This window comes from Bos mutus, chromosome 3, assembly GCF_027580195.1.
Source record: "Bos mutus isolate GX-2022 chromosome 3, NWIPB_WYAK_1.1, whole genome shotgun sequence".
Lineage (NCBI taxonomy): Eukaryota > Metazoa > Chordata > Mammalia > Artiodactyla > Bovidae > Bos > Bos mutus.
In genome coordinates this window covers 14,230,078-14,257,558 of record NC_091619.1, presented here as the reverse complement: position 1 = coordinate 14,257,558, position 27,481 = coordinate 14,230,078, and the positions used below count along the sequence as shown (strand labels likewise).

At 47.3% G+C, this 27,481-nt stretch overlaps 2 protein-coding genes across 2 annotated transcripts; both read right to left on the bottom strand.

The window, feature by feature from the left end:
• Positions 1 to 10,075: 10,075 nt before the first annotated feature.
• S100A8 (S100 calcium binding protein A8) lies at positions 10,076 to 11,177 on the bottom strand. The gene is made up of 3 exons (XM_005909569.3): positions 11,024 to 11,177; positions 10,425 to 10,587; positions 10,076 to 10,274 (listed from the first exon to the last, which is right to left on the bottom strand). The coding sequence occupies exons 2-3, from the start codon at positions 10,563 to 10,565 to the stop codon at positions 10,146 to 10,148; spliced, it is 270 nt and encodes an 89-aa protein (XP_005909631.1). The 5' UTR covers positions 10,566 to 10,587; positions 11,024 to 11,177; the 3' UTR covers positions 10,076 to 10,145.
• Positions 11,178 to 17,377: 6,200 nt separating this feature from the next.
• Positions 17,378 to 19,934, bottom strand: LOC102274352 (protein S100-A15A). The gene is made up of 2 exons (XM_005909578.1): positions 19,785 to 19,934; positions 17,378 to 17,554 (listed from the first exon to the last, which is right to left on the bottom strand). Exons 1-2 carry the CDS (start codon positions 19,932 to 19,934, stop codon positions 17,378 to 17,380), a joined length of 327 nt encoding a protein of 108 aa, XP_005909640.1.
• Positions 19,935 to 27,481: the final 7,547 nt, after the last annotated feature.

Sequence of the window (27,481 nt, the reverse complement as noted above, 5' to 3'; positions counted from 1 at the left end):
CACTTATACGTGGAATTTAAACTGTGGCACAAATGAACCTACCTATGAAACAGAGACAGACTCAGGGACGTAGGAATAGACTTGTGGTTGCCAAGGGGGAGGGGTGGGGGAGGGGTGGGCTGAGAGTTTGGGATTAGCAGATGCAAACTTATGACATAAACAACAGGGCCCTACCGTATAGCACAGGGAACTGTATTCAGTACCCTGAGAAAAATCATAATGGGAGGGAAGAGAATATGTGTGTGTTTGTGTGTGTGTGTGACTGAATCACTTAGCTGTACAACTGAAACTGATACAGCATTGTGAATCAACCATACGTCAATTTAATAAAATAAAATGCCTTTTAAAGAAAAAAAAGTGATTTGCTCCTACAAAAAAAAAATCCGTAATTTTTAAAAATTTTTATTTATTATTTTGGCTGCCCTGGATCTTTGTTGGTATACAAGGGCTTTCTCTAGGTTGTGGCAAGCCGGGATCACTCTCCAGCTGCAGCTTCTCATGGTCATGCCTTCTCTTGCTGCAGAGTGTGGACTCGCAGAACGTGGGCTCAGTTTAGTTGTGGCACATGGGCTTAGTCGCCCAGCAGCATGTGGAATTTTCCAAGACCAGGGATCAGACCCACGTTCTCCACATTGGCAGGCAGATTCTTAACCACTGGACCACCAGGGAAATCCAAAATTATTTTAAATAAAGCAAATACTACATATTGTGCTGGGTAGGGGGTGGGGGAGAATGATTTGTTAGCTTTTCTACCTCAGACTGAATTTCTTAAGATTCTGAGCCCCTTCCTAGAAGGGGGCAGGCACACATTGCTTGGATCAGTGGGTTCTGGGAATGAGGCTACACTGAGGCTCTGACCCAACCTAGAGCGATTGGTGGAGCCAGTCCGCTGTGAAGAGGGACTGTGGTTGATGAAAGCTGACATTACAGCCTCAGGGGAGCATGCATTCCAGGCAGGACTGGGAACCTGGCTGAAAACTGTAAGAGAAAAAAAAAGAGATGAAGGAGGTCAAGAGGCTCTGCAAGAACCATATGGGCTTCATGTAGAAAAAGCGTCCGTAACTGTGGTGGAGAAGCAGAGGCCACAAAAGGTGTACTTGGAGCTGTGCAGAGTTACATGGCCCCAGTGGGATTTCCCAGAAACCTGAGAAGGTGACTGTTGTTGCTAGACCCTGTGCTCCAGAAACTGCTGGAGGAGGCATCAGGGCCCAAGGGTGCACCAGGCAGGCTTGACCTGTTCGAGTCAGGGGAAAGGGGGACACCCGTCACAAAAGTCTCTGGGCTGAGGCCCTCCAGACTGACTTGTGTCCCAGAAGTGGGGTGAGTGAGGGAGCAGGCAGTAATCTCTGGTCCACAGAAGGAGGGAAAAGAGAGACAGACACATCTCACTGGAGAAAGCAGCTAAGGGCCCCATACAGGCCAAGGCACCTGACTGGGACTTTGAATTCCACTCAGGGCATCAGCCAATGGGAAATTCCAAAGCTCTGAAGATAGGTCTGAGAAGGAGCTTTTTCTGAGACAACCTCTAAAAACCTTGAGAAAATGAAAATGGCCATCCTCTCACCTATCTGTGAATAAAATGGCTATTTTCTGGTGACCTGATCCCATATGGTGAATCTGTCTATAGTGTCCCAGAAGCTGAGGCTGACATACATGGGAGATGAGGCCTCTTGAGAAGTTTTCAGCCCCACAGGATTCAGCTCAGTAATCACCAGGGCCTTTTCCTACCCCGGTGCAGAAACACTAGAGGAAGACAATAAAAACTCAGGTCGGGGAAAGGCAGACATCCAAAAGAAATTCAGCAGAGGTCTCTGCTCCCTCCAGCTGCATCCCCCATCAGAGAACAAGCGAGGAAGCGAGAGGGAGCAAGGGCCACCCCTTCCCAGCCTGGAGAGCCCCAGAACTGGAGAAGTCCACAACCCTACAGGTGAGAACTGCGTGAGTGATGGATCAGCCACAAGTGTCCAAATACAGATGGATTAAAGCCTGAAACAGGAGCTGTTTACCTGCTTTCAGAATAGGGAAAACAGAGAGCTATCTTGAAGCAGTTCTGCTTTGCTCCGTGGAGCAATGGCACTGAGATACGTGCCCTCTGACCCTCCCCCACCCCCACCCCGGTAGGCAGTTAGTCAACATCACTGCTGGCCCAACTGGGGAAGAGAAATCTCCTAGAGATATGAGGCAAGAGAGACATTTGGCCCCAGTCGGATCCACAGCAGGAAAACTTTCCTGAAACCAAATTAATATGGTGAGCAAAAGGGGAGATCATGCCAGTGACAAAGGAAACACAAGAACAATAAAATTGATGGAAACTCTTCCAAACCCAACCTTCCCATGTGCTTTGGGTGGCAGTGTCCTCTACAGCGGCCGCAGTGCCTGGCCTTTATAGAGGGCTTCCCAGCAGCTTGCTAGAAATGCATCATCCACAGAATTGTGCAGATGGCCTTCAACATCAGCTTTTATAACGAATAGAAGCAAACACAAGAGACTACTGCTGTTCATGAGAGCAGAATGATCCTCAGACTCCCACTGGCCTGAGTGAGCCCCAGGCTCAAGAAGCAGATACCAGACACCCTCTTAGTATGATTTGTGGAAACTTGAGCAATTAACTGGGAAAATAAAAACAGGTAGTTGTAAATGATCATACTTATTGCATTTGGAAGTTCCTTGGAAGATCCTCATCTGCCTTGTGGATCAATTGATTTTCCTGGAATTTGGAGCCAGTTGCGTTTTGAAACAGTAGCTGGAATTGTGTCAGAAGTCTGGTTAATGGGGCAGATGTGATGTTGACTGTCAACTGTCTATGCTGGAACTGGCTGAGTTTGAAGGATTTGTACAGGATACCTCCAAACCCTTCAACAGCATGGAATAGTTGGCAGAATATTTCTGGAGTAAAAAGAAGGCAGATTAAAGCATTTTTTAAAAATTATTGAAAAAGTAATTCTCTGTGAGACCCAGAATAGATAACTGAAGAGGGGAATGCATCAGAAATGATTTCTGAGGTCCCTACTTCAGACTGTAAATTTCTAAATTTCTGAACCTTTTCCTAGAGGAGAGGATTCAGTATTAATATCTGATGACCTCTGGAGTCCCAGAGTATAGCACCCTCTATTCTGTGAGTTTGAGTGAACTCCAGGAGATGGTGATGGACAGGGAGGCCTGGCGTGCCGCGATTCATGGGGTGGCAAAGAGTCGGACATGACTGAGCAACTGAACTGAACTGAACTGATTCTGCTCCAAGCCTGAGTGTTCCGGATGCAGGCTGCAGAAAAAGCCCTTCAGCCTCCAAAGAAAACTAAGAAACACCAGCTAATCAGTGTGTTTTCCAGTAATGACATTAATAGCCTCAAGGGAAGAACTAAGTCCAACTTGGCTGGACACATTCCTGAAAAAATATACAAGAGTAGCAGTTATTCAGATGGAGAAACAGAGGAGGTGATGAAATTCAGAGACAAGAGTGCCCCGTGGGGTATTGGTTTGCTCCACAAGCTCAGTGTCTCCAGATCTCCCATTACTTCTCATTTAGTTTTTCTTGTCTTATAGCACTGGCTAGGGCCCCACAATACTAATATTAGATAGAAGTGGTAATGGAGGCATCCTTGTGTTTTTCCTGTTATTAAAAATTAATGTCTGTGGAAACAGCCTAAATGTCCATCAAAAGGTGAATGGATAAGGAAGGCGTGGTATATATTTATATATATTGTGAAATATTACTTGGCCATGAAAAAGAATGAAATGGTGCCATTTGCATCAACATGGAGGGATCTAGAGATTATCATACTAACTGAAATATATCAGACAGAGGAAGACAAATATATGATATTACTTATCTGTGGACTCTTTATAAAAGGATACTAACAAATTTATTTATGAAACAGAAATAGACCCACAGACATAGAAAACAAACTAATGGTTACCAAAGGGGAAGTAGAGGGGAGGGATAAATTGGAAGTTTGGGATTAACATATACACACAACTATACAGATGACCAATGAGGACTTACTGTATAGCACATAGGAACTATACTCAATATTTTGTAATACCCAATGGGGGAAAGGAATCTGAAAAATAATATATATGTATGTATAACTGAATCACTGTGCTATACACCTGAAACTAACACACCATTGTAAATTAACTATACTTCAAAAAAAAATAAATGTCTAATGTTTTTCCTTTAAGTATGACATTTATGATGGGGTCTTAATGAATTACATTATAGTGGAGAGTTCTAGGACCAAAGCAGGAAAGAAATCCAGAGCATTTTATTTGTGTTTGATATTTTGCTCTGGAAAGCGCAGAAGAGAAATATGCCATAACAAAGCAAGATGCTGAGCAAGCTGAACCGAGTGGAGCCCTTACTGGGCTAGGCTGATGAAGAATCTCTGACTCTGGATGCAGGATATAGTTCTATGCTTTCTGCTGCTAATGAGGTCCCTTTAGGAGGAAGAAGAAACTTCTGCCCACTGAAAGAGCAATGGGTACAGATCATTTGAAAGAGTTGCTAAAGGTCTATGCCCTGACCTAAGCAGCCAGTTCAGACCGTGATTTTGCAAACAAGACAATTATTCACATGGAAATTTTCACCACTCCTAAAACTAGAAGGAAGACTCCTTAACCGAAAAGGAGGGACAGTCCCTAAGAGCTTATGGAACACAAAATGTTAATCCCCAGTTCTACAGTCATTGTCTGGAGGATTGCTCATACCAGGAAAAAAAAAATAACCACAGTAATTCAGGCCCAAGTGAGGGTGAGGACCTGGAGACAGAAGAAAGAAGTCCAAGAGAGAAAGTTCGTCCCTGTAAATGCAGGGGGCAAGGACAAAGAGACCAAGAAGGGCAGAAGAGGAAGGGTGGGCCCTCTGCAAACACAGGTTGGAAATCAACTAGAAGAAAAGCACTTCCATGTCTGAACCGGGGTTTCCTGCCTGGAGACATCCGCAGATCTAATCCTAGCTTTGCCATTTGCCAGATTAATAAATTTTGCTGAGTTTCTTAACTTCTCTGAACCTCCTTATGTGTAAAATGGAAATAACAAGTATCAGTCTTATAGGGGTGTTATAAGAAACAAAAGAGATAAGCTATCACAAAGTCTAGTACTTAAAAGCAAAAGTATCAACAAATATAGTGAGCCTGTGTCAAAATTCTTGTTTTAGTTCATTAATGAGAGAATCAGCAAAGATTTTTAAAAGCTGGTTTGAAGAATATTTGAGAATATATAAAGACATTCAGGAAAGGAATGACTAAGATTTTTAAATATGACTCAAGGTTTAATAGGGAGATAAAAATCAAAGCAACAACCTCAAATGTGAATGTCTTGATTTTATTTTATGATGACTGTATCTATAACAGTTCCTGTTTCCAAAGCTAAACACTGGAATAATACTGAATTGTCACTTAATTTAAGATAAGTAATTGCTTCTAATGACTATTTTGTTTCAGTGTCATGTATATATTTGAGTTTTTCTCTTTTGCATAATATTATTTGAACAAATGTAGATAGTTTATATGGGGCTTCCCAGGTGGCACTAGTGGTAAAGAACCCGCCTGCCAATGCAGGAGACGTAAGAGACACAGATTCAATCCCTGGGTCAGGAAGATCCCCTGGAGAAGGGCATGGCAACCCACTTCAGTATTCTTGCCTGGAGAATCCCATGGACAGAGGGGCCTGGTGGGCTACAATCCATGGAGTCGCAAAGAATCGGACATGACTGAGCGACTAAGCACACACACACATACAGAGCTCACATGCTGCCTTTTTCAATTCAACTTTGCATGGCCTCAAAGTCGGCTATGGAGTATGTCTCATGTGGAAATAAATAGAGGTTTAACATCTCTGCCAAGCTATAGAATCATATTACCACACCAAGCAGATGTGAACTGCCTACTTCTTTATCCATTGTGACCTGTTAACCAAACATACTGTGCTGACCATGTTACACTTCCCAAAGTGCCAGATGATGGAAGGTTAACAAGCAGCGAAGACTTGCTTCTACTCAGACAAACTCTAGCCTGAGATCAAAGATTTAAGCAATCACCATTTTGTCTTTCTCCAGGTTCGAGATGATTTTTTTTTCCTTTCACACTGCCTTCCAGAAGGATAGCACCTTCCCTCCCCTTCTGGACTTCCCTTGTGGCTCAATGGTAAAGAATCCACCTGCCAATGCGGGAGACGAGGGTTCTGTCCCTGGGTTGGGAAGATCCCCTAGAGAAGGGAATGGCTACCCACTCCAGTATTCTTGCCTGGAGAATTCCATGAACAGAGAAGCTTGGCGGGCTACAGTCCATGGGGTCACAGAGAGGTGACACAACTGAACAAATAACACTTTTTTCCCTCTTCTCAGCCCATCTGAATTTAGGCTGAATTCCCTAGGTCAGGAGGCCAGAATCTAGGCTGATATCTGGACCCAACCAGAATCACTGTGGCTCCCAAGTAGAAGGATGTACAAGGAAGTCTTCTCCTCTGGAATAAGCTGTCTGTTCAGCTCCTAGACACCAGTTGCCCAATTCCAAATACTCCCCGTGCTCTTTAATAATTCTGTCACAACTGCAAGGCATTTGGCTGAAGTCAGGAGTCTTGGGTCTTGGGTGGGGAGCCTGGGTGGAGAAGTGGGATTTCAGACAAGTCATCCTTTAAGGCCGGATCTGCCTCAACTGGCGAGCCAAGTTCTTTGTGGGTTCAAAATGACATGAGGCTTCCTACTAAACCACCTATTTCTCAACTTTCCACCACCTTGTTCTTCTTTTGCTGCTGCAGCAACAGGAAACTGAAACACCTTGCTCTGGGCTACAAGCCCTGCCTGACTCTGCCCAGTAGGTCCTGTAATGGGCACAGCCTTGTTTGTACATGACAGTCTGCAAGCCTGCCTCCTCCACAGACCTTCCAAAGATGGCTTCACTCATCTTCACCTCATCCTTCAGGTGGCCAGTGCCAGCTGGTCTACCTCCCACATTCAACCATGAGCTTGGGTATCAACCGTTTGACATCTCAGGGTCAATACAATTCTTCACAATCACTGGCCCATCACTTATGGTGAAACTCCAGAGGGCATTCTGGGCTGCCTTCGCCATGGTCCTCTGAGAGGACTCAGAGAAAGTGGACTCATTGGACTTTCAACCAGCAGAGCACAGTTAACAATAGTAAAGCCCCCACCATCACCCCACCCAAAAGAATCCATTAGCAACAAGTCTAACGTGCATTTTCAAGGAGAGTGAAGCACTGGGATATGTTGCCCCTCACCCTCACTCAGACACATACAAATATCCACACAAATACACACACACACACACACACACACACATATACACACCACCACCACCAGTGTGGATAACTGAGGCAGAATGGGGCTGCCCTCTCCTTTTGTGCATTCACCCATTATGTTCCCTAAATATTGAGTGAGGCCTGGGATGCTTCTTGGTGAACCATGACAACCTTTCCCATCTTTTTTGCCCTGGGCCACGTTTGGACAAGCTGCTCACGTTTAAAGGTGCCTCTCAGAACTGCAGTGAGAGCCTCCTCCATGTACAGAGTGTGTTCACACTCCTGAGTTGGGTGAGAGTCAGACACAGCTGACCGACTGAGCACGCACACACTTGGCTTTGGGGAATAGATAAAGAGATCCTCCAGGAAAACTGAGAAGGAAGAGCTTTTGTCTCCAACCTTCCCACGCCTGCACAGAGGGAGCCCACCTCCATATTTAGTGACTAGATCCCCCATCCCATTCTATGCCCCAGTCTCAGTTCTCTGCTGACTGCCAACCATTTTCACTAATACATTAGCTGATAACAAAGCTAGCTGGTAATTAAAGACTTGCTCTGTGAATAAGGGTTTAAGCTGTAATCTTTCCCTGTTCATTTGCATTTCTGTATGAGTAAACCCTACCACAAAGGGAAAGCCCAGTGATCTGGGGTGAGTAATCTTCAGCATTGGGACCCAGTTCATCTGAGTGGCATTTTCTTGGGTGAGGGAGAAACTTGCTTCTCCTGAAATCCAGGGGGTGGGGGGGTGGGGGGTGGATTGGCCAACTCCTTTTCTCCTCCTGGGGTTGAAGCACTTTCGCCTTCACCAAGGGTCCCCTCCTTCCCCCACCTTCACCCTCACAGAGTTGGGTTCCTCTACAGCCCAGGCTCCTGGAGTTAGAGGCACACAATCATCCCAGGGAGGGTGGAAGGCTCCCTGCTGTTTATGCAGTGGTTCAGTGCCTGATGCACACAGAGGGACTCCAAGCCAGCATCCATCTCCTGGGACACAGTGCCCCCACCCCAGCTTCACAGAGCAGAAGAGTTGTGAAGGGGTGGGGCAGCAGCAGAGAAACTAATTTAGCCCTTAGCAGCACATGTTCCCCACCAGCTACCCACCCCACCGAGTCTAGCCACAAACAAAACAACAATAATGGAAATACACACTCTACCTTTCATTACTAAAAATCCAGAAGCCAGAACAAATGTTATTAACATTTGAGGGGTGTCTGCATCCTTTTTTAGTGATGAAAGACTCAGAGGAATGAGCATATACACATACAATCAGAATGGTGTACTCAACTTCAGTTCTGTTCCAGAGATGTACCATGCGTGCAAGCTTGCTCAGTCATTTCAGTTGTATCTGATTCTTTGTGACCCTATGGACTGTAGCCCGCCAGGCTCCTCTGTCCATGGGGACTCTCCAGGCAAGAATACTGGAGTGGGTTCCATGCTCTCCTCCAGGGGATCTTCCTGACCGAGTCTCTTACATCTTCTGGGTTAGCAGGCAGGTTCTTTACCACTAGCGCCACCTAGGAAACCCCAAGATGTACCATAGTAAAGTAAAGTCGCTCAGTCGTGTCTGACTGTTTGCAGCCCCATGGACTGTAGCCTACCAGGCTCCTCTGTCCATGGGATTTTCCAGGCAAGATAGACCAAGTCAAAATCCCTGGTGTAGAGACTCTGGTGACAGCTCCCAACCCCCTTCTCCATAACTAACATCACCACCCCTTCTGCTAAGTGAGGACAACGGTAAATGTCCCAAAGATGCAGCATGGAAACTCAGCTTGCTGGCTGGGTTCTGGTGAGAGATGCCCATTCATTTTCCGGCCCTCCTGTTTCACCAGACCCTTGGAAACCCGGAGTAATGACGGGGAGATTATTTTAGATAAGTCACTGATTATCGAAGCATTCACCCCACAGGGAAACAATTGAATACCTTATTCTTCACATTGTGTTTTATTAATGTATTAGCCTATCTGGACTTTCCTTTATTTTTTAGTATCTATTTATTTATTTCACCGTGTTGAGTCTCAGTTGGAGTCCCAGGGCTTCTCGCTAGCTGTGGCTCAGGGGCTCTAGAGAGGATGGGCTCAGTCGTTGTGGTGCGTGGGCTTAGTTGCCCTGCGGCAGGTGTTATCTGCTGGACCAGGGATCAAATCCATGTCTCCTGCATTGGAAGGCAAATTCTTAACCACTGGGCCACCAGGGAAGTCCTTTCTTTATTATTGAATAAAGTTAAGAGGTTGGAAATGGAGAGAGAAGGAAAGCTTCCTAAACCTCTTTAGAAGAAATTACAAGTGCGGAGGCCAGGGGGCTTATTAGTGTTACTTAACGTAACATCCACCTAAAGTCACACCACAGCATAGAATTACTCTCTCTCTCTCCCTGTCTCTCTCTCTCTCATACACACACACACACACACACACACACTTCTACATAGCTATCTCCCTAACTTCCTAAAAGTCACATCTAAGACATTTTGCTGGAAATTAAAATTTAGAGAGTACTCTGAGTTTTCTTTATGTCTCCCTGTTCTCAAATCAACCATGTCATATATCACGCATATCACTCATATTACAACTATAACATCTTGGACTTTCTAGAATCCTTAAATCCTGGAACTCAGGACTCAGGATTGTGGGGCTGGAAAGGCTCAGGAATCTCCTGGGAAGAACACGGGGAGGAGAGCAGACTGGTGGCAAGCACAGAGGGCTGCTGATAGATGGGTAGCGGGGGCAACACAGGTTCGTTTCTCTTCCTTTGGGTTTTCCAACCCTCCCTCCACCCCCACAGGAGCCTCATTCCACAAACAGAAAGCGCAATCAGGAGAGACCTGAGGTATCAACTATTTTATTACTCTGCAGGGATGAGTCCAGGGGCCTAGCCCCAGGCCCAATAGCTCTGCTATTCTTTGTGAATTTCTTCATGGGCTACCAGGCCCACCTTTATCACCAGCACGAGGAACTCCTCGAAGTTAATTCCACCATCCTGATTGATGTCCAACTCTTTGAACCAAGTGTCCGCATCCTTTTTCTGTGAAGATTGGAGAGAGAGAAGTCAGAGGGTAAAGATCTCAGGGAAGCTGAGGTATGGCTGTCTGTTCGGAGCCACGCAGGTGATCAGTGACCCAGGGCTTCATCAAAGCCAGGCCGAGAACCCCAACCACACCCAGTCCCTCCTCACCTTCATAAATTTAGGACACTCTGTCTCTAACAGTTTCTTCAAGTCATCCCTATAGACGGCGTGGTAATTCCCTTTTTTCAGGGAGTACTTGTGGTAGACGTCAATCAGGGAGTTAATGGCACACTCCAGATCCGTCAGCATGGTGTCCAAGGATTTGCCCCACCTGGAAGACGGAGCACCCGGGCAAGCCCGAAGTGGGCAAGGTGCCTGTGGGGACACTCAGGAAGCTCCTACCCCAGGGGATGGCTTTGCCTTGGATGACACCATCCAAGTAGCTAAAGCCAGCAGAGGGCTATGGCTACAAGGGGAAGGGGTGGGATGATGTAGATGAGGGTGTGGGAGGCGGCAGGGTACCCAAGCACACACAGTGCCTGCCAGCTCTCCCCATGGCCTCATCCTCTGCCCAGGAAGGGCCCAAACGTGCCCTCACTCAAAAGTCCTAGAGCCCTCGGCCCCTTCTTCAACCCCAGGCTCATGTTCCTCTGGACCCTGTCCAGATACCAGCGAGCTTTCTCTCCCCTCCTCTGAGAAGGCTGCTGCACTCCTCAGCCCACCCCAGGGGAAGCCCTCAGTGACGGACAGACCACAGTTCCACTTACCAGGTCTCCCCAAAACAGAGTTGCCAAAAGACATGCAGGACTCAGTGTCGGCTCCCTTTTATAGCAGCCAGGATTGGCCAGCTGCCCAGGGCCTCGGGCCACTCAGAGGCAGCTACTCCCTTCCAGTGTTGCTACAGCCTCAAGTTTCCCAACAAGGAGAATGGGGCAATCACCGTGCAGAATGAAAAGTCCTGAGGGGGAGCACAGGAAAGGTAGAAGGAGGAAGGCAAGTGCCAGGCAGTGATGCCCAGGAGGAGAAACCAGGAAGAGGGCATGGTAAAGATTCTGCCTGTGGGCTGCTAGCGTCCCCTGGCACGGCCAACCATGGAAGCTCACTCCTAAGTCCCTCCCACTGTTGCTGTGGTTATTTGCAAGGCTTCTCTGTGCATCTCGGAAATAGAACTGAAGTTGGATGCCTCATTTTAAGTGCATGCACATAAGCGCATTCCTCCACAGCATTCATCACATTGTCAAAGGGTCCAAAGGCCTTCAACAGGTTAAGAACACTTGTCCTAGTTGCTGGGTTTTTAGTAACGGAAGGTGGAGTATTTCCATTATTGTTGTTATGTGTGTGGCTGGACTCAGTGGGGATGTGGGCTGCTAAGGGTTAAGTCCGTTTCTCTGCTGCTGTCCCCACACCTTCACAACACCTCTGTTCTGTGAGGCTGGGGTGGGGCGGCACTGTGTCCCAGGAGATGGACTCTGGCTTGGGGTCCCCCTACGAGCATGAGGCACTGAGCCGCCGCATAAACAGCAGGGACCCTTCCATCCTCTCTGGAGTGATTACGTGCCTGTGACCCCAGGAGTCTGGGCTATAGAGGAAAACAACTCTGTGGGGGTGGGGAAGGAGGGCACTTTTGGAGAAGGCAGAAATGCTTCAACCCTAGGAGGTGGGCGATTCCCCCAGGATTTCAGGAGGAGTGAGTACTTCCCCCCAACCTGGGTTCCAGTGCTGAAGATTTGTGATCATTTCTCTTCTACAGAGTACTTGACATTCATGTAACCTATTCAGACCCTCAGAACATGCCTATCAGAAAGTCGGGGCACAGAGCCCCCTCAATCTATACACACGGAAGCCGAGACCTAGAAAGGTGAAGCGGTTCACACAGTTTCGCAGTGCAGATGTGTCAGAGCGCAGACAGGATCCCAGGCTCCAGGGCATGATCTGACAAGAACATGACTCTGCTGAGAAAGCCCCTCCCATCTCTCCATCCTTCATACATTGAACCAATATTTTCCTTATGCTTCTCCAAGACCTAAGCCATCATCGCCTCCTAGAGGAAGCAGATGGGATTAGCCTCTCTCTACTTCATGTTCCTGCAGCCCTTTGGGCTTTATTCTGTCATTAACTTTGTAGCTGGGTGACCTTGGGCTAATTACTTACCCTCTCTGTGCTTTAGTTAGCTCAATTATTAAATAGAGATCACAATAAAGTCTACCTCCAACCTATAGGAGAGAATATTTGCAAATCGTATATATGAGAAAGGGTTAATATCCAGAATACAGAAAGAACTCCTACAACTCAACTCCAAAAGAAAACAAATAACCCAATGAAAACTGAGGTGGGAGGGAGGTTCAGGATGGAGGGGATATATGTATATATGTATACATCTACTGCCAACAAAAACAGAAAATAACAAGTCTCGAAAGGGACGTGGGCACTGCTGGTAGGAATGTAAAGTAGTGAAGCCCCTGAGGGAAAATAATAGAGTGGTTCTTCAAAAAATTAAAAACCAAATTACCGTTTGATGCAGCAATTCCACTTCTGGGTATATACCCAAAATAATTGAAAGCAGAGTCTCAAAAAGATATTTGTACCCTCATGTTCACAGAAGCGTTATTCACAACAGCCAAAATGTGGAAGCAACCCGAGTGTCCATCCACAGATGAATGGATAAATAAATGTGGTGTGTACATACAATGGAGTATTATTCAGCCTTTAAAAAGGAAGAAAAATCTTGACACATGATACAACATGGGTGAACCATGAGGATAGACAGTGAAGTAAGACATTCAAAAAGACCAGTATCTCCATTTATATGAGGTACCTGGAGTAGCTGAACTCATAGAAACAGAAGTAGAGTGGTGGTTTCCAAGGTCTAGGAGGAGGGGGCTGTGGGGGTAATTATTGGGTACAGAGTTTCAGTTCCAAGATGATGAGCGTTTTGGAGACCAGATGCACAACAAAGGGAATACATTTAACACGACTGAACTGGACACTTAAAGACTGGTTAGGATGGTAAATTTTATGTTAGAGATACATATATATATATGACTTCCCTGGTGGTTCAGATGGTTAAGCGTCTGTCTACAATGCAGGAGACCCAGGTTCAATCCCTGGGTCAGGAAGATCCCCTAGAAAAGGAAATGGCACCCCACTCCAGTACTCTTGCCTGGAAAATCCTATGGACGGAGGAGCCTGGTAGGCTACAGTCCATGGGGTCGCAAAGAGTCAGACACAACTGAGTGACTTCACTTTCACTTTCATATTTATATAGCTCAGTCGTGTCTGACTCTTTGTGACCCCATGGATTGTAGCCCAGCAGGCTCCTCTGTCCATGGAATTTTTCAGGCAGGAATACTAGAGTGGGTTGCCATTTCCTACTCCAAGTTATATAAATATATAAATATATATAACCACAATTTAAATATTTTAAAATCCTAAATGCTTCCACTCCCCCAAAATAAAATCTGCCTGATAGTGTCGTTGTGAGCATTAAAAATAGATGCAAAATATTTATGACTTGTGGGCTTTTATTAATAGATATTATATTTTAATTAAAAGTTTCTACACAAAAAAACACGTGAGGCTTTTAAAGCAGCACATAGTAAGCCAGCACTGTGTGAGCGTACACCATGATCACTGCCCTGTCGATAAGTCCGACTCCCCAGCTGGGCTGTGAACCCTTGAGGACCCAGACTGGGTCACCTGTGTCTGCCTCCCTAGGACCCAGCTCAGTGTCAGCTATACACTGTAACAGCAACGACAATCAACAAGAACAAACAATAGCAAAATAATGATTGGTATTTATTGGGCTCTTACCATGTGCCAGGAACCACTGTCATTGTTTAAGAGCTTTATTTACATCAATCCATTTAACCCTCATATAATCCAATGAAGTATGTTCTATCATAATTTCCACTTTACAGATGAGGGAACTGAGGCCCATAGAGACACAACGTTCAGAGCCTCAAATGACCTGGGTGATATGACCTACTGTGACATCATCCATTTCCTGCACTTGACTGGAATACCTCTCTGCCAATAAAGTGCTTCTCATCCTTCCTGACCCAGTCCAGGCACCATCTGCTCTGGTCCATTGCTGACTCTCTGTCCCCCACCTCTATCAACGCTGAGTGAATCCTCACCTCCATGCTACCAAGCTCTTCTGCATCACGCATTTGCTCTGCTATATTGGAGTTCATCTGTTTATTGCCTGTCTTTTCTTTGAGACTAAGGGCCCCTTTAGAGCAGAAACCCCATCATATCCTGGGGTCTGGTACATACTAGGTACTCAATTAATACTTACTGAGGGAATAAATGAATGAAGAATTGAACACTTGATCGAGCCCTTATCCCAGGCAGAAATTCCCTTTATCATACCCAGCCACTTTAAATTATAGTGTTTTGGGAAAAAAGGAGGATATAGACCCACCCACCAAATACAGTCTGCCTTCCTTGATAGTCAACCTCCTGATAGGAAAATAGGGCTGTTTATGACGTCAAATACGACAAGTTTTCAACCAATGATCAAGCACTCGGCACCTACCTTCGGTTGTCCAGGCCCACTTCTCAATGACCTGCACAATCACATCTTAGCCCAAATAGCACATCATATTTTCAGAGTGTTTTTGCATCCACTAACTCATCTGATAGCACTGTGAAGTGGACATCACAGATATAACTCTCCCTGGGTGACAGATGAGGAAACTGAGGCCTGAGGTCCTACGGGCTTTGTTTTGGTGCTTACATGCCAAAAGCACACTTTAGAACAAGCTGGCTTCTTCTGAGATTCTTCTTCGGGTTTGTTCACTAGCCCAGGATGGCATTCACGCTGACCTCTCTCAAGGAGGGTGATGGCGAGATTGACGGAGATGATGTTTTTCCAGGCCTGGACCCCTCAGGAGATGCCTGCCTTGAAGCCACTCCTGAGAACATCCGGGTGGAAACAGCTTCCTTTATCCAGAAAGGACAGAAAACAGGCCCCAGGTCCAGTGAGGGAATCATAAACCGTGATCCCCTCCAGCATCGGGTGCTTGTCAGTGGAGCCTGCTGGTCAGCAAGGCCATGAAACATCGCCCCAGAAAAGCTCTCCCTGGACAGGCAGCCTTGGGGGCTTCTGGGAGAGCAGGAGCCAGGCTGAGCTGACCCAGAAGGAGATAGTGTCAGGAATTGGGCAAGCACAAGGGGAAAAAGGTAGCGCCTGTAATCAGACTGGCGGACATGGGGCAACCTGGGGGAATGGAACTTAGTCCTGTTTACAGGAAAGAGCTCAGTCTTGGCTGTGTGTCTCAACACCAGGCCCAAGCCCGTGGCTAAGGAAATGAGGACAGAGCATGCAGGGCCGGTGGAGAAACCCCCAGGAAGGGACAGGAGGGCTGGGCTGAGCCACCGCTTTGTAATCAAATGCCTGTGCAACCCAGTACATTTCAGGTGAGACAGGCAGGGAGGATCCCCCTGGGCCTGGGGCAAGGGTGGCCTGCGTCACCCTGCCAACTGTCTCCCAGTCTCTGGATGTGACTAAGGGCCTGCACGAGGCAACGTAGACCCCGGTCATGGGATTCCAGCCCATAGGCCCCACTCCTGCACAGCCCCAGCTCCACTCTGTGTGCTGACGCTGGGCTATGTCACAGAGATGACAGGACGGGGTCCCTGTCTTGGAGGAGGATACAGACAGCTACACATAACCTCAGTGCAGCAGGATAAGCACTTCCACAGGGGAGGTCCAGAGGGAAAGTGGGGCCAGTGGCACTGACCCCTAGATGATGATAATTGAAGATCAGCCAGTATGTGAACGTGGCGTCCACGGAGGGCCTGCTTCTGAGCGCCACTGATCAGGAACAAAGGCCTCCAGTTTGGCCTGCAGGGTGCTGCTCCCCATGTTTGGTTCACAGGTCCAGTTGGCAGAGGGAACCAAACCAAGTCCTTTAAATAACTTGATTGGGGTATCCAATCACCTGCATAGGGGTGCAGAAAATTACCCATCACTCCTTCAAATAACTCATTGTTTCTATCACAGTGCACTCAGGACATGGGTTCTCAGACCATCCTCAGAGAAGAAACCCACCAAGATGGACCCAGCAGGACCTAAAGGCAGACGAGACCCTCCCCCAAGAGACTGTGCATCAGCTTCCTGGGCTTCCAGGGAGAGACAAAAACAAACAACACAGAGAGAGGGCAGGGGCAGGTCTGAGCTGGGAGGGATGAGGGAGTCACAAATAGCCCAGAGTCAGAACAACACCCATATCCATCATCATTTATTTATTAACAAAACAAAACCAAACCCTCCTCTCCCCAGGAAGCTTTCCCTGATTGATAGTCACCCACATTCCACTCATCAGTCTTCCAACTTTAAGTTTGACCCATCTCTGACTCAATGTCTGGAAAACCCACCTCACAATCTTCCCTCACCGACTGGCCATGGACCTGCCACCCATGCCAATTACCAGCATCATCTTCCCCACCCTGTCCTGGGCCCTTCCCAGTCCCGGCCGCTCCGCCTTTGTTGGGGCTCTCTTTTGAAGCTGGGAGAACTTCTTCCCTCGTGGCTCCTGTCCAATCAGGTATGTGTAGTGAATGAGTGACCAGAACATCAGTGGTGAGGCCTGGCTTCCTTGTCAGAGAGCTGACTCCCCGAGAGAAGAGACTCCACCCTCTCGGACAAAAAGCTGGGGATAAGGGCTGTCTCCCTGCTCAGACAGGGGCTCCTGGGGCAGGGGCTATCTCCCCACTCAGACAGGGGTGCCTGGGGGCAGGGGCTATCTCCCCACTCAGACAGGGGCTCCTGGGGCAGGGGCTGTCTCCCCATTCAGACAGGGGTTCCTGGGGGCAGGGGCTGTCTCCTCACTCAGACAGGGGCTCCTGGGGCAGGGCTGACTCCTCCCTCAGACAGGGGCTCCTGGGGCACAGACTACCCAAAATGACTGATCCTCAGAGTAGGACCAAATCTTTCTTTCTGGGCCCAGAGCAGATCCACGGAACCAGGAACTGAGCAACATCCAGAAGTCTTTACAAAGTTGCTTTATTCTCTTCCCTCACAGTGTTCACTGCACACACACACACACACACAGCTCTGTCTTCAGCTGCCCACAGCTAGGTCACACCTGCTCCCTAGACAGGCCCCTGCACTCCCCCTAATAGAGGCTGTGCTGGGTGCAGTAATGGGCACACAGCTGCCGGTGGTACTGCAAGTGGTAGTCCTTCACCAGCTTGCCCAAGATGTAGAGAAACTCCTCAAAGCAGATCTGGTTGTCCTGGTTCTTGTCTGCTGCCCGGAACAACTGTGTGATGTAGTACGGCTCCTTCCGGCCCTGAGGAGTGAGCAGAGGGTCAACCATGCACCCCAGCACCACCCTGCAGTGAAGGCCAGGCGCTCCTCGGCCTGCTGGTGGGAGGACAGGGGCAGTCGGTGGGAGAGTGTGGCCTGGCCCTGTCTGGAGGGGGGTTGCAGGAGACAACTCCTCATTCAGTCAGTGCCCAGGACCCTCTGTGCTGCAGAATGTTCAGGCAGCAGTGTCGGGGGCACCTCAGCTAACTGGACCTGGGGCTGCATGGGAGACAGAGAGTACAGGCAGGGCTCCATGTGCTGGTTGACTGGGCACGCCCAACACAATTCACCTTTGCCCATCATCAGGGGCTCTGGGCTAAGTCGGTTCAGTCATATCTGACTCTGTGCAACCCCATGGACGATAACCCGCCAGGCTCCTCTGTCCATGGGGATTCTCCAGGCAAGAATACTGGAGTGGGTTGCCATGCCCTCCTCCAGGGGATCTTCCCAACCCAGGGATTGAACCCGGGTCTCTTGCATGGGCAGGCCGGGTCTTTACCACTAGCGCCACTTGCCTATCTCTCCACTAGCTAAAGTGCCAGCTCCCCTGCAGGGACAGCCCAGCCCAGGGGCGTCAGGGTAGAAGGCTATGCCTTCCTCCTCCACAGTGGGAGCCTCCAGGGCAGAGCCCCCTGCCCCTCATGTCTGCATCTCCAGAGCTACTGCTGGGCCAGCACCAGGTGGGGTCAGATATCTCCATGCAGTATCATCTGCCTGGGAACTATTTAGGACTCTGTGCCCGTGTCACCTCCAGAAAGCACAAAAGACGGGAAAGGCCAGAGCTAGGGGCCCTGGAGTTGCTGGGACGTCCCAAGTAGGCAACGCTCAGGGCTGGCATAGGGAGGAAAGGGGCATTTGAGGTGGAAGGGACAGCAGGGAGGAGTCCAGCTCAGAGGGTAGGTGCAGGCAGGAGGCTCACTGAGCAGTGGGGGTGAAGCAGGTGTCAGCAGGATTTCGCTGGTGGGCACAGGAAAGCTGGGGTGAACCTCTCAGAAAGCCTCCAGGAAGGAGGTCGCTGCAATTGTCAGCAGCCGTGGGCCTGGGAGCAGTCCTCATCCCTGTGGAAATTCTCCCCTTCCATCTCCCCCATGGCCCCACCATCTACTTATTGTCTTATCTCCTCTGCAAATTTGGTTGACCTGAGAAACGGGAGGCCTCCGGCCTGGGGCAGGCACGTCCGGCTTCCCTCCTCTCAGACCACGGCCCAGGCTGCTACGTTTGCCCAGTGAGTCCTCCAGTGCAGGTTCTGGGGTCCTTGCACAGCCGCATGACATTGGCAACTGGCCTTGGAAAGAAAAGGTTTTCCCAGAAAGAGGGACTAGCCAGTCACCCTGGTCCCACTGCCCTGTGACTCTCGAGGCTGCACTCCAATAAACAGAGGGTGAGGCTCTCTCCTCCGACGTGTCCCAGAGGCCGGCAGGGGACATGAGATGTGACCAGGGGAGGTGACTCTCCTGGAATGGAGGGCCTTGAGTTGGGCACCACCTGAAGTACTCTGGACGTGACAGTCCAGAGACCCCGGGGCTGGGCGCCAAGGGCCAGGAGACAGACACTTCCGCCAGCTTTGCAGTCCCCAAGGAGCTGGGTAGTCACAGGGCTGGGGCTGATGACAGAGGAGAGGCACAAGCCTGAGGAGGTGGCTGAGCCCAGCCTGAATTCCAGGGCTGGGCCCCCAGGCTGCTCGGAGGGACTCTGTTGGCCTCTCAGATGGGAGAGGAAATGACATTCCCAGCCCCGCAGGTTAGCGGCAGTCACCACAGCCCAAACTGTCCTCCATTGGGACCAGGAGGTGGATGAGAGAGGCTTGGATAGACCCCAGGAGAAGGGCCTAGGGTTCAAAGGTCAGGTGTGGGGCAAGGTCGCTGACCGAACTAGCTTGTGGGCAGAGGAAGGATTTAGGTCCTTTTCTTTCCAGAAGCAGGTCAGGCAGAAGAACAAACAGGTTTGGGGTTAGGACTGAGTTTCAGGGATTAGCTGTGTTTGGTCTGGAGTGGGGCCAGGCAGAGAGTTTCAGGAGAGGGAAGGACAGAAAATAAACCCAGGCTGGGCCACGCTTCTCCCACAAAACATCCTGCCCTCCGCCCTCCCGCACACCCCCTCCCCTAGCTGGAAGTGCTCCTAAGAGATGGCTTCCCGCACCTTCACCCACCCCAATCGCTTCCAGCCCCACAAGCAACCCCATACTTTATGTATCCGCACCCAGCCCCACGCACCAAGGTCTCCATGAAGCGGGGCACATTGTCCATGAGCAGAGCCTTCAGCTCCTCCAGCGACAGCGTCTCTGCATCCCCTTCCCGGGCAGCGTACTCGTGGTAGCAGTGGATGATTTGGAAGAGGGATTCCTCCACTCGTGTGTCCGTCATGGTGGCTGGGCCTGGGCCCAGGATGGGGGCAACTCAGGAGATGCAGGGGGAAGCAACTGGGGACAGTGGAGAATCTGGGGGCAGGGAGCACAGCAGAGCAGGCCAGGCAGAGGCCAGGCCACAACAGGTGGGTGCTTCCTCCAGGAATCTTCTGCCCACCTGTGTAAGGGCCCCTCTCTGCCCTCCCCACCTGACCTCTTGCAAACTTGGCTCAGCCTCCCTGCCCTGCAGGAAACTGCCACAAGCTCAGGACAGGGCTCTGTCCCTTCCCCGAGCCAGCAGCCTTCCAGGAGACAGGATCTGTGTCCTGTGTCCCACCCCCAACCATGCCCTCAGCTTAGGAGCCCTCAAAATCGAGAAATCAAGGAGCCCTCAAAATCAAGAATGAGAAGAAATTAGACTCTTGGAAGCAAGATGACATATCCCAATGGAAATATTTTTAAACCCCTTGAGAAGGCAAGATACCCACTACCATAAACTATTTTGTAACACAAACAAAATATCGAGATAACTGTCCTACCCAGAACCCCAGACGTACTCAAATATTGTTTTCCTTTTGGGGCTTAATACAGACGGCACAGGGACCCTCATCTTGCTCCCACTCCTGCCCTGACTGGCCCTCTCTGAAGGGGTCTGTGTGCCATCTGCATGCCCCCGGGGCCCCCAGAGTCTCTGTGTGTGGGGCTGTTCAGTGCCCAGTGTCAGGGGCAGGCAGGGGTGCCGCGGCCTCTCCCAGTCACCCCAATCCCCATCCAGGTGCTCTACATGGGTGAAGGCAGGTGCCCTCAACCCCCTGCTCCCCACTTCCTTTAGAGATGAGAGCCCTGTTTTCAGGAGGCAGGGCTGTCCAATAGTATCAGCTGTCCTCCCTGGATTCTGGGCAGGTAAGATTCAGGACAACTGGTTCCAACTCTTAACAGAGTCAGCCAGGCCCTGGGCAAAGCAGTTTATGCACAGTATCCCATGCAATCCTCACAATGACCTTATAAAGTAGGCATCACGCCCCCACCCTATCTTCCTGAGGAGGAAACGAAATCCAAAAGGCCTAAGTAAATTTCCCCAAATCACACAACTGACCATTTGGAGCTGGAATCAGTCAGTGTCTTTGGGGTTATAAGACATGTTTTTCATTTGGAAGTCCTTAACCCTTTTGAGGCCCCAGTATGCTACTGGGACATCCATCTACAAGGCACACATCCTCCAAAATGGGTAAGCAACTCCTTTCAGCTATCCTGGACCTGTGTAGGATATCCTGGACCCACACAACCCAGCCCACCCCCACAGCTCTCTCGGACCAGGCGCTGACCTGTTGCTGCTGGGGTGAGGCTGCTGCTGATCCACAGTCTTGATCTGTTTTATCCTAGAGACTCCTCGGTGCTCAGGCAAGAGGCAGTTTGAGAGCAGGGGCTCCTCTGCCAAGTCCCACATCCTGCCCATCCTCAATGCCTCCAATTATGGTAGCCAGTGCTGTGACTCTTAACTGGTTCCTCAGCAGCACGACTGAGCCTTAATTGCATTCCTGAGATGACATCACAGGACACTGCTTTCTATGATTAACTCAGTTTCAGGGACCCACCTGCCCTCAGAGCCTGATCTAAAGCATCTCAGAACCACAGAAGATCATGTTATCCATCTCCCCACCTCAGAGCTCATCATCACAGCTCCAGGGCTCATTCGGGGTCAGACACACAACTTAAATACAACTTTGGGGATGTCCTCCCACAGTTAGCAAACCCCCAAACTCCAGAGTCACGAAGCACATTCATTCATCCAACAAATATTTCTCAATCAGTAGGCCCTCTCTAGGCAATAAAGAGTAAGACATGAGGCCAAGTCACAGGGTGGGGACACTTGGAGGGGACAGAGTCACACACAGTCAGAGAGCACTGTGAACACTCCTAGTTTAGGGGCATAAACAGGGTACTCTGGGCACCCAAGGAGTACCTCTGCCTTCCTGGAAAGCTGAGGAAGGTTTCCTCGGGAGATGCTATTTGCTGTGGCACTTGAAAATATGGTTGCAAGGAGATGCATGGAGAACCAGGCACTCCAGACGGAGGAAAAGGCTTTGCCCAGGGGCAAAGGCTCAGGTGCATCAGAGAGAGTGGCTTGCTTGGGGGGGTGAAGTCCACAGGGTATCCGATGAGCAGTTAGAAGAAACAAGACTGGAGAGGCAGGATGGAGACCAAATGTGAAAGGCCCTGTGTGCCAGGCTAGAGCTGCAACTTTATCCTGCACAAAGAAAGTAGCTGACGGGGGATTTTTAAATGGGTTGGGTGATGGGTGAGAGGTGACAGAAGTAGTAAGGACACCTTTATGACCAACCTAGATAGCATATTAAAAAGCAGAGACATTACTTTGCCAACAAAGGTCCATCTAGTCAAGGCTATGGTTTTTCCTGTGGTCATGTATGGATGTGAGAGTTGGACTGTGAAGAAAGCTGACCTCCAAAGAATTGATGTTTTTGAACTGTGGTGTTGGAGAAGACTCTTGAGAGTCCCTTGGACTGCAAGGAGATCCAACCAGTCCATCCTAAAGGAGATCAGCCCTGGGTGTTCTTTGGAAGGAATGATGCTAAAGCTGAAACTCCAGTACTTTGGCCACCTCATGCGAAGAGTTGACTCATTGGAAAAGACTCTGATGCTGGGAGGGATTGGGGGCAGGAGGAGAAGGGGACAACAAAGGATGAGATGGCTGGATGGCATCACTGACTCGATGGAGGTGAGTTTGAGTGAACTCCAGGAGTTGGTGATGGACAGGGAGGCCTGGCCTGCTGTGATTCATGGGGTTGCAAAGAGTCAGACATGATTGAGTGACTGAACTGAACTGAACTGAACCCACTGCAAAGAGGGAGTGATCTACTCTAAAGGAGTCCTGACGTGTAAGCTTGGCCTCCATTCAGGTGCCATCTGGCTGACAGGTTCTTGAGTGATGGGTGAACTGCCTCACCTCCCCCCAACCCCGACCCTAAGCCTTCTCTCAGCCAACCCCTTCCATTTCTGTCTCACCCATGCATCTTCCATGGGAGGAGTCACACAGGCTGATGAGTAAATCTTCCAGAAGGGAGCGCCAAAGGACAGTTAATTAACCAGAGATTGTGTCTTGGCATGCCTGAAGATTTGAGAGAAAAATAGGTATATAGTTAAAGCAAAATGTTTTCCAGTTTACAGGGTGAGCCTTCATCTGACCAACTTAATGATTTCCTGAGCAAACAAGTGGTTCATCAACACACGTTTATATTTTGAAAATAAAAGCAGGGCTCAAATTTCTAAACAGTAAAACAATTTGGCAATGCCAAGCTGAAGTCACAGAGATATGTTTGATTCAGCCATCATTCTCCTGGGAATTTATTTTACAAAAGTAATCAGACAGACATTTAAAAGCAATAAATAAGAAAATATTCACAACTCTGATATCTATAGACAAGGGACAAAATAGAAGTGAAAACCTTGAAAACAACTACTTATCAAATTTCAGATGGAGATACATCCTTGGACAATCCCCACATGATAATTTGTTACTCAAAAGGAACTCCAATTTTGGCCCATGGCATGAAGTGGGTAGAAGGTCATTTGCAGCCCTCTTCACCCTGCCTTTGTTCAACTTGGGAAAAAATGGCTCTCTATACCATCGGACTACACAATGATGACCTCCTCCCACAGCTCTGGGGTAACTATTTTGTCTTATTACTATGCTGTGGGCATCCTCTCACACTACTAATCAATGCGAGCCCAATTTTTAATAACTGTGGAGTGATCATTTGTTTCATGCATCAAAATTTATTGTATTAATCTATTATTGGCAGACATTTAAAATACTCCAAGTCTGTCCACTTTAATCAACTCTTCCTTAATGTTGATATTTCTTCAGAATTTTGGCATCTGTGCTAGGTTCTGGGAAGAAGGGGAACAGAAGTGAATTGATATTCCCTTCTCCTGCCAGAGCCAACACTCTGTATCCACCCAAAGCCCACCACCAGAGCCACCACTCACATCTCATTACAACAAGCAAGTCCCTAAACACTAGCTGCACAGCCAACCCACACATACACACACCTGAACACAGACATCACTGCTGCAGAGAGAGCTCCCATGTACTAAACCCGAGAGGGCTCCCCATGACTTCCTTCTGTGAGAGAAAAGGCCCACCCCAGCAGCCTTCCTCACCCTAATATAAAAATCAGTAGACTGCTTTACAGTGCTGCATCAGACTGCATGTGTCTAGATATTTACCTTTACCTGTGAGATTGATGCTGGCCTATGTTTTCACATTGCTGTTTAGTGAGTTTTCATTTAGATTGAAGAACTTTCTTCAGCGTTTCTTGTGAGGCAGTTCTACTGACAACAAAGTCCCTTAGTTTAGTTTGTCTGGGAAAAGAAAAAAAAGAAAAGCCTACGATCTAATGACTTCATGGGTGAATTCTACCAAACATTCAGAAAAGAATACCACCAGTACTTCTTAAACTCTTTCAAAAAATAGAAGAAGGGGAAACACTTCCAAACTCAGTTCTTGAGCATCACCCCAATACCAAAATCAGGTAAAGATTTTACAAGAAAATAAAACTACAGGCCAATACCCCCTGATGAATGTAGATGCAAAAATCCTGAGTAAATACTAGCTAACTGAATTTAAAAATACATTTAAAGGATCATGTACCATAACTAAATGGGGTTTATCCCAGGAATGCAAGGATGGTTCGATGTGTGTAAGTCAATCAAGGTGGTATAATACATTAATACAATGAAAGGAAAAAAAAAACATGATTATTTCAATAAATGCAGAAAAAGTGCTTGACAAAGTTTAACTTTCATTTACAATTAAAACTCTCAACAATGTAGGTATAGAAGCATCTTATCTCAACACAATAAATGGCATATATGAGAAGCCCACAAGTAACTCCATAGTTAATGGGGGAAAAACTGAAAGCTTTCCCTCTAAGATCTGGCATAAGGCAAGGAGGCTTACTCTTGTCACTTCTTATCAACATAATAATGGAAGTTCTAGTCAGAGAAATTAGACAAGAAGAGGAAATAAAAGGCATCCAAATAGGAGAAGAAGAAATAAAAGTATCTGTTTGCAGACAGAAAGATGATATACATAGAAAACACTAAAGACTAAACAACTACAAAAATCCTGTTATAAATAATAAACTAATTCAGTAAAGTTACAGGATATGAAATAAACATATGAAATCCACTGTATTTCTATACCCAAACAATAAACTATCCAAGAGGGAAATGAAGAAAATAATCTCATTCACAACAGCAACAAAAAGAATAAAATACTTAGGAAACAACAAGAGGTGAAAAACTTGCACTCTGAAAACTTATAAAAATATTTATTAAGGAAATTTTTAAAAACACAGACAAAAGGAAAGACATCCTTTGCTCATGGATTGGAAGAATTAATATTGTTAAAATGTCCATTCTAACCAGAGTGATCTATAGATTCAATGCAATCCCTATCAAAATCCTAGTGACATTCTTTATAGAAATAGAAAAACAATTCTAAAATTTGTATGGAACTGTAAAAGACCCTGAATAACCAAACCAATCTTGAGCAATAAGAACAAAGCTAAAGACATTTGATGATTTCAAAATTCATTACAACACTACAGTAATCAAAACAGTATGATACTGGCATAAGTATCATCTATAAGACATATAGATGAATGGAACAGAATAGAGTCCAGAAATAAATCCACACCTTAAAATCAACTGATCTTCAACAAGAGTGCCAAGAGCACAAAATGAGGAAAAAATCAGTCTCTTCAATAAACGGTGTTGGGAAAATTGAATATCAACATGCAGAAAAAGGAACCATGATCTCACCATATACAAAAATCAACTAAAAGAAGGATTAAGGACTTAAATGCAAGTCCTGAAACTGTAAAAACTACTAGGAAAAGACATAGGGGGAAAGCTTCTTGATATTGGTCTGGGTAATAATTTTTTAATATGAACCTCAAAATCACAGGCAACAAAAGCTAAAATAGACAAATGTGATTGCATTAAATTAAAAAGCTCTGTACAGCAAAGGAAACAAGCACAGAGTAAAAGGAAACCAGAATAGGAGAAAATATTTTCAAACCGTATATTTGATAAAGGGTTAATATCAAAAATAAATAAGAAACTCATACAACTCAACAGCCAAAAAACTAATGTCCCTAGGGCAAAGAATCTGAATAGATATTTCTCAAAAGAATACATACAAATAGCCAGAAGGTATATGAAGAAGCGCTCAACTTCAATAGTTGAATAAGAAATGCAACTCAAAACCACAATGACATAAAACCTACCTGTCAGAGTGGTTACTATCAGAAAGACAAAGATAACAAATGCGGGTGAAGATGTGGAGAAAAGCAAATCCTCATATACTGTTCTGGGGAATGTATATTGGTACAGACTTCATGGAAAATAATGGAGGTTTCCTCAAAACTCAAAAATAAGATTACCTATGATCCAGCAATCCTACTTCTGGATATATATCCAGAGGAAATGAAACCACGATCTCAAAGAGATATCTGCATTCCTGTGTTTATTTCAGCATTATTCATGTAGCCAAAATACACTAAAACCTAAATGTCCATAGACATGGATTCCTGGGGGTACAATGGTTAAGAATCCACCTGCCAAAGCTGGGGACACGGGTTCGATCCCTGGTCTGGGAAGATTCCACATGCCAATCAGCAACTACGCCCCTGCATCACAATGACTGAAGCCTGTGTGCAGTAGAGCCCACCCACACACTACAACTACTGAAGCCCACACGCCTAATGCCTGTGCTCCCCAACAAGAGAAGCCACCGCAGAGAAGCCAGTGCACCACAGTTAAGAGCAGCCCTTTTGTACCAGAACCAGAGAAAGCCTACAGGCAGCAACCCAGCACAACCAAGAATAAATAAATAACTTAAAAAAAAAAAAAAAAACTCTATAGACAAATGAACGGACAAAGAAAGCATGATATGTGTATACAACGGAACAGTGCCTGGCCATTAAACAAGAAAGAGGTCCTGCCATTTTCAGCAACATGAGTGAGCCCCGAGAAGGTTACGCTAAATGAAACAAACCAGGCACAGAAGGACAGACACTGCATGATCGCACTATATGTGTAATCTAAAAGGGCTGGAGTGCGAAGTCAAATGGGCCTTAAGAGCATCACTGCAAAGAAAGCTAGTGGAGGTGGTGGAATTCCCGTCGAGCTATTTCAAATCCTGAAAGATGATGCTGTGAAAGTGCTGCACTCAATATGCCAGCAAATTTGGAACACTCAGCAGTGGCCACAGGACTGGAAAAGGTCAGTTTTCATTCCAATCTGAAAGAAAGGCAATTTCAAAGAATGCTCAAATTACTGCACAATTGCTTCTCACACGCTAGTAAAATAATGCTTAAAATTCTCCAAGCCAGGCTTCAGGGATACCTGAACCATGAACTTTCAGACATTCAAGCTGGTTTTAGAAAAGTCAGAGGAACCAGAGATCAAATTGCCAACATCCGCTGGATCATCGAAAAAGCAAGAGAGTTCCAGAAAAACATCTATTTCTGCTTTATT